Source organism: Austrofundulus limnaeus, unplaced genomic scaffold, assembly GCF_001266775.1.
Source record: "Austrofundulus limnaeus strain Quisiro unplaced genomic scaffold, Austrofundulus_limnaeus-1.0 Scaffold457, whole genome shotgun sequence".
NCBI classification, from domain to species: domain Eukaryota; kingdom Metazoa; phylum Chordata; class Actinopteri; order Cyprinodontiformes; family Rivulidae; genus Austrofundulus; species Austrofundulus limnaeus.
In genome coordinates this window covers 323,432-331,052 of record NW_013952859.1, presented here as the reverse complement: position 1 = coordinate 331,052, position 7,621 = coordinate 323,432, and the positions used below count along the sequence as shown (strand labels likewise).

General features: G+C 40.8%; 1 protein-coding gene across 1 annotated transcript in view; it reads left to right on the top strand.

The window, feature by feature from the left end:
• Positions 1-5,270, top strand: part of LOC106529652 (protein-tyrosine kinase 2-beta) — a 24,760-nt gene extending 19,490 nt beyond the window's left edge. The window contains exons 24-30 of the mRNA XM_014025136.1: positions 56-175; positions 349-381; positions 1,842-1,869; positions 2,081-2,121; positions 2,215-2,349; positions 2,492-2,572; positions 4,922-5,270. Coding sequence (XP_013880590.1) covers positions 56-175; positions 349-381; positions 1,842-1,869; positions 2,081-2,121; positions 2,215-2,349; positions 2,492-2,572; positions 4,922-5,164 — 681 coding nt within the window. The 3' untranslated portion in view covers positions 5,165-5,270. The remainder of the gene's footprint in view (positions 1-55; positions 176-348; positions 382-1,841; positions 1,870-2,080; positions 2,122-2,214; positions 2,350-2,491; positions 2,573-4,921) is intronic.
• The last annotated feature ends 2,351 nt before the right edge of the window (positions 5,271-7,621 follow it).

Genomic DNA, 7,621 nt, shown 5'->3' with positions numbered 1-7,621 from the left:
GTGTGTGTGTGTGTGTGTGTGTGTGTGTGTGTGTGTGTGTGTGTGTGTGTGTTAGGGGCCAGAGACTGGTGACAGGTCCATGTGGGAGAAAGAAAACGTGGAGTACACGTTGCAAAGACAGAGAAGAGAGATGCTGATGGACAGAGAGTGGCTGGAGAAGGAGGAGAGACACCTGGTGAGAATTTTGTTCCTCTCAAAGACACAAAAACACACAGAAGAGTTGCAGCTGGAGATCAGAGATCAGGCCYCTGTAGTGTGACTCGAATCAGGGCTTTTATGAGTCAAATAAATGCTACTCATGGTTGCCATACAGTACAATCAGATTTACAACTGTTGCTCTGTGTGTAGGACCCTACGGTGCGACTGGATTCACAAACTAAGGTACACAACRTCCATTAAATATGCCTCAATTGGTCTCTAAAGCTGTTTTAAATTTTTTAGGTTTTGCCCTTTTTTGCTTTTGATAGTACCTTCTTATATTCTAAACCTCTATATAACCAGGCTAATCCCACTGAGATTACAGATCTCTAACAAGAGAGGCCTGGGCCTGAAGGCAGCCTAAGCACAGCCTTCTGATCAAATGTTTTTTATAAATGAAGGTAGAAAGTTGTTTTGAAGGAGGAGTTGAAGCATCTTTCATTGAAAAATGACATATTTGTAGCCCTTTGGGGGAAATCTTTGAAATTTTGTTACGTAGAATTGCACACAAAATTGAAATCTCTCACATGATCTCACATTTAGAATCACGTCACTATAACTCTGCCTTGGCAACTTTATCGCTGGTTTTTAAACTGCACAACCCTGACTATATTGTTTTTCTGGTCACTTTTATCACTGGATCTAACTGCGCTACTCCAACTATATTGTCTGATTTGATTTGAACTGCTGTACATATGTTTTATATATTTTATTATATTTTTACTTTATTCTTTGTATTTCCTTTATTTGTTATATTTTGTATCTATTGCACCTTTACACGGAAGTAAATTCCTAGTCTGTAAATCCTGTTCATTGACAATGGCARTAAAACTGATTCTGATTGTTTTTTAAAGCCACTTCAGTAGAAAACAGAACTGAATATTAGTTTCKTCRTCATCAGTGACTTTTTTTTCTGATTCTGTCTCTGATGATCAGTTAGTTCTTGAGGCATGTGTTGAGGATGACTCTAAACTACTACCACGTCAAATTTTAGCTCCACAACTATAAACTTGGCTGAGTCATAGCCATTTCGTTGTCTTCTAAGATCAACTAGCTTTGGCGGCCATTTTGAATCAGGCTGACTTCAAAATTTAACCGGTTGTAGATGTGCTTTCTATGATTCATTTCTGGTAGTTTCAATAAAATGTATCTATTGGTTCATTAGATGTTTTACTAACAGTCATAAGAGTTGACTCCAACAGGTAATGTCAACAATTTCAACTAATACACAGTATCTACAGTATCTGTTATTGAGGATGACTCTTAGCTGCCGCCTCACTAAATTTCAGCTCAGTATCTGTAAAGCTGCCTCATTTGCAGCCATTTTCATGTTTACRAAGGATGACTAACTGTAGCCRCCRTATTTAATCAGAYTGACTCCAAWCGTTAAACAGCTGTAGATGTACATCCGATGATTGTTTTCTGAAAGTTTCATTAAAATAAGTCAAGTGGTTCTTGATATATTTTGATAACAGACATGCACACACAAATAAACACATGCAGATCAATCTGATGTGAAGGTCTGCTGGCCCGGAGCTTTATTGCCTTGTAGACTCAAATGTGTCTGATTTGCCTCAGTGCCTGTGGTAAAGAAAGCACCTGCTGTCTGRCCTGATGTGTTTTGTTTTCTTGCTTGTCATCAGCAGCCGTCGGAGAAAAGCCCAGAAAATGGTGAGTCCGTTTCATCCCATCTTATTTGTGCTTTTATTTTGTAGGCTGTCGTTCTCATTATAACTCAGAGAAAACAAAGAATAAAGTGTTTGATCTCATTTAAAAACTCACTGCAACATCTAAAGGAAATAAACACACCCCACCAGTTTGGACATTTTAATTAACAAGCTGGGGAAAAAAGACTTAAATTAAGGTTTTATTTGTGTTTCAGGACCCCCAGAGAAACCCCCAWTGCCCCCCACAGTCTCTCAGGTGAAACTCAGTTTCAGTAACTGACGTTTACTCCTCCTAAAAGTTGTTCAGGTCAAACTGTTCTTTTGTTTTGTGTGTCATGCCCCGCTGCAGCCTCAGCCCACGGCTGAACTGGACCGGTCCGGTGACAAGGTCTACACCGGGGTCATGGCRATGGTGARGCAGGTGGTGCAGCTCAAGAATGAYGTCAACACTYTGCCTGCCTCCGAGTACCCCAACGCAGTCAAGGTACCTCCCCCACCATCATTAATCATCATCATCTGTTAAGAACCAAAGAAATTACCACAAGAGGGCGCTGTAGAGTCAGTCCAAGCATGTTTATGGATCAGTTTTTGGATTAATTTCCCTCTCTTTCTCYCCCACCTGTCAGGCAGTGGGAATCACGCTCCGCAGCCTGATTCAAAGTGTGGATGAGATTCTGCCCTCTCTGCACAGCTCTGTCACCACGGAGGTACGACTTGGGATGCTCCCCACCTTCATTTTTTTTTGMTCCAGTTCAACAATTTGAACACTCACTGACCAAAAAAAATGATGTTACACTGCTCGCCAGAATTAGGTGGAAATGAGATAAAATCGTAAGTGTTGAAAGGTTGTTGCAAACTCTCAATGGGCCCAAACCTGTCAGATCTGRCCCTACAGGTTCAACAGATGAGCACTCGGTCTGAGTTTATGTTTAAGCCTGCTCATTCTTCCAGGACCTCAACAAGAATCGGGGAGTCTGTATACACCTACGTGTCAGCGGGGTTTTTCTTGTTTGAAGACATTCAAGCGCAGGATGGGGGATTCAGAGGGACTTCACAACTCCCCAAACCTAGAGGCCAGAAGTATCAACTCTTTACATTGAAGAAGGTTAAGGTTATGTTAGGGTTAGGTTASKGGGGRTAGTTCTRTAGAAAAAATGCGTTGTTCAAAATGGTATGTCTGAATAAACAGGAATCCAATGGATTTCTTCTTAAAACTTTATTCTCAATCTTCTGACTCCAATCAGGTTCACAGTACAGCACTCAACACAGGCCTCAGCATAAGTCCTTGAACTAGTATCAGGAAAACCCAAACACAGCAGCCTAGTCTGTCCAGGCTGGATCTGAACAGAGACTCTGCAAAACTAACAACTTCTGAAAACACTTCTCTAATAATGAATTGAACTTATAATGTATTTCTTGTCCTGGTTACACCCCTGGAGGTGTCTGGAGGTGTTACCTTTTACTTCAGAACGTAACCCATTTTTGGTTAGGCTAAAAGAAAGAACACATGATAAGGCACGCACCAACTCTCATTCTGTTTAAACTTAAAGGTTTCAGTGATCAGGAAGTATAAAATATAAAATACAAAACTGCATCTAACATTTAGTTAATCAATTATAAAATTTTCTTCAGTTCCTCTCTCCTCGGTGCAGTCACACATGATGGCGATCAGTAGTAACACAGACCAGAGTGTGATACAACACCAGCAGCATCTCTGTTATGGTACTAACAGAAGATTATAGGATGGTGAACCCATAGTACCAGCCAGAATTTGGATTACTCGTTTTATAGTCTGCTGATGCAGGTCGTACAGAGAGGGCACACAGGATGGTATTGGTGGTGTAAGGAGTCCAGTACTCAGGTCTGTAGCCAGGATTTTGTGTGGGTGGAGGTTTCTTTTTTGGGAAAAGTGGCCGGGGGTCTGGAAGAATACGCCTGCATTTTATGGGTTTTAGAAGGTTAAAAAGCTCTGCAAACTATCAGCATGTTTAGATGCTGATCTCTGTTCTTGAGTGTTTATAATCCGCATCCATAAAATCAGGGTATCAGGTTCTCTGTGTGATCAAATGGATCCTACGCTCTTTTGGACGTGTGTACACAAAGAGCTCTCTATGGGGCAGAGAGAACTTCCAGGTCAGGTCGCTAAAAAGGTCAAATAAACTAAATCAAATGAGCGCTTGTTTTCCTTTTTTCCTATTTCGTTTGGCGCACTCAATCGAAAACTGGATGTCAGTTCATTATCCAAATTTTGATTTTTGTTCGGTAAATGAAAAATGTAAAAATGKTTTTTGTTTCTTTYTTTCTTTCATTTCTTGCAATGAAAAGATAATGGTAAATGGACTGTACTATATAACGTCTTTCWATCCAATCAGGATACTCAATGTGTTTCACACAACAATCTGTACTCATTTACCCTTTCACACAGCACTCTGTCTCTCTACAAAGCTAATGTGTACAAATCATCCTATAGAGACTAATCAGTGCTTAAATCACATTCATACACTGATGAGACACACATTAGAGGCAGTGGGTGTTCAGTGTCTTGCCCAGGGATACTTTGACATGTGATTGAATAGCGGGGAAATGAACTGCCAACTCTCTGATCTGATTAGAAGATGACTCCCYTAACCMCTCAGCCATAGCCGAACCTCCCCATGCTCTGGGTTAGAGAGTACTTGTGTCTGGTTGGTGAGTGAATATTTGAAYATATGATTGGTGARTTCAGTGGTCTTATCTCGGTGTGTSCTGTGTGGCTGAAACCTTCACCTTCAAACCAGTGAAACCTCTGTACTACACACATATCAGGCAGTATCAGAYACACCTACCTGATCCTATGTCCTCTGGTGTTTGTTCTAGATGTTTCAGCTCCTTGCAAACCAAATTCATCACAGATCCACACCTGGTCTGATTGTGGCCAAAAATATGTCCAAATTTTGTCTAGTAGCTGGACTTTTTTTTTTCTTTTCATCAGTGAGTGTGGATTCATGATTTGGTTGGATTCTGTTTCTCAGATGACAAGGTAACTCTGCATCACTGTGATTTCCTGTCCGTCTCAGATCGAGGGCACCAAGAAACTGCTGAACAAGGATTTAGGCGAGCTGATCAACAAGATGCGCCTGGCTCAGCAGAACTCAGTCACGTCTCTGAAGGAGGAGTGTCAGAAGCAGATGCTGGCAGCCGCTCACACCCTGGCGCTCGACTCCAAGAACCTGCTGGACGCTGTGGACCAGGCCCGGGTCAGGGCCAACCTGGCCAAGCCAAAACCCAACTCCCAAGATGCTGAAGATTCCAGCAAATGAATGCATTTTATAAAGGATGAGCAACTTAAAAATATTCCATTTATACTGTCTATTCTTTATTTTTTATTATTAAAGACTGCACAATAAAATGTTTCCTTATGCTTGATGCATTATAATGTTTTTTTTTTCTGCAGGCAGATTTCTGGGTAACAGTATTTGGTGAATAATGAGAACCACAAAAACCTCTTTTATTGGTATCTTTTTCAGTTACGATTAAATAAATTGACATTATAAAGTATTTAAAGCCTAAATCATAAAATAACAAACAAAAATGTCCTTTTTTCTCTTTGTCTTTGAACTAATCTTTATTTATCAATGTCTTTTTTATTATTTTTTTAACATAATTCACAACAAAAAACAAACTAACAAAAACACAAACACCCGAAATCCCACCCATCCCACCCCCTCCTATACCGGATCTACTGAAACAACAAAAGTCGATCTTGTATTTGTCTTTGAAATAATCTGTTCAATCATTCAAATAATGCAGCGACAGGAGCCCACTAAGTCCAAAATACACAGAACTTTTCTTTTTTTGAAGCTCATGCTGGCAAAAAGTGTCAGAATGTGCACAGGCTGCAGTGCAAACAACAAAAAAATTGTGCTTTTTGCTGTAATTGAGATTTGCACAAAAACTAATTATWAAAATATCATATAATACCTTCAAATTAATGTTTTCTAACAGGTAAAAATCATTTTAATATCCTTTTAAATTGACCATATTTCTCTGCTAGATGCTGTAATGCCAGGAAATCCCTTCATATGTCTGGTCTGAGGCTTCGGGATTCCTCTCTTAATATAAAGGGTTGGACTTCTTGATGACATTATTCCAGATCAATGGAAATCGTGTTTTCAAAACACCCTAGTAAATAAAACTAGGCGGTAAATGACCAAATTTTTAAAAACTGCCTCTTGTTTTGAAGTTTTTGAGTTGTAAAATTAGAAAATAACAGTAACTCTGTATTAAAAAGTTCCTCTTTGTGACTCTGTTAGGCAGAATTTTGCTCTAGATCAGGGGTGTCAAACTCCCAGCATTGTGGTGGCCCTCTAAGGGGAAGTTGTAATTAACTTCAACATTTTGAGCTTAACTTCGACTAAAAACACTAAATGATCCTCGTCTCGTTGCTTCGACTGAACACCGCTAAAAAACAGATGAGCTCTACGTGGAACGACTTTTGTCATCTCAATGAATCAACACCACCGGGTTTTGTTTACATTGCAAAGTCCAGTGAATCCGGCCGCGGAGGAGGTCTCGTGATAATTCACTGCGAGAACTGGAAGGTCACTCCAGTTCACACACCTCTCTCCACCTGTTTTGAGCAGACTGTCTGCTTACTATCCGGCCCTATCCCCACCATTGTTGCCACTATTTATCGCTCACCCAAACCAAACAACTCTTTCATAAATGACTTTGGAGCTTTTCTCGCCTACTTCTCAGCCCTTTCACCCAGCATTGTCCTGCTGGGAGACTTCAACATTCATATGGATGAAGACAACAACCCACTCACCAGAGACTTTTCATCCTGTCTCGACAGCTGTGGCTTCCAGCAGTTCATCAGTTTTCCAACTCACATTAAGGGTCACACTTTGGACTTATTATGTTGTTCTGGTCTCTCGCCTCTTAAATGTTCTTCTGATGAGCTTCCTTTTACTGATCACCTGTTGCTTTCTTTCAGCCTCAATTTAAAATTCTCTTCTTTCAGACTACAACGCACTATTCAGTTTCTTAACATCAAGAACGTCAACCAGGAGGCTCTCCTTTCTCAGATTAAAACAATTTCTCCACCGTTAACTCAACTAACCGAGATGATCTAGTCTCCACCTACAACAATGGTCTCACCAACATCCTCGACTCTCTTGCTCCTCTTAAAACCCATTCTGTCTCCTTCTCCACTTCTGCTCCATGGTTCACCTCAGAACTTCGCTCCATGAAAACACAAGGTTGCAGACTAGAGTGACTCTACAAGAAATCAGGTCTTACAGTTCACAAAGAGATGTACATGAACCACACCCTACAGTACAAAGAAAGTATCGCTCAGGCCAACTCTAACTACTTCACTGACATTATCAGTTCCAATGTAGGCAACACACAGACTMTTTTCTTCCTCCTTAACTGCACAGTTTCATCTCCGAACTCTCTACCCCCTCACATGTTTTCTACTGACTGCTGTAACTCCCTCATATCATTCTTCACTGAAAAAATCTGCTCCATACACCAACACCTTGGGCCAAACTCTGCCTCTAACATCTTAATAGAACTCCCWCCCCTCTGCTGCTGACGTCTCCGCCATCATTAGGAAGTCCAAATCCTCCTCCTCACAGCTAGATCTCAACCCCACAGCTTTGGTTAAATCCTGTCTCCCCTCTCTGCTTCCTATCATCACTAACATCACCCACTCCTCTCTGACCACTGGTACTGTTCCCACAGCTTTTAAATCAGCTGCCATCACCCCCATC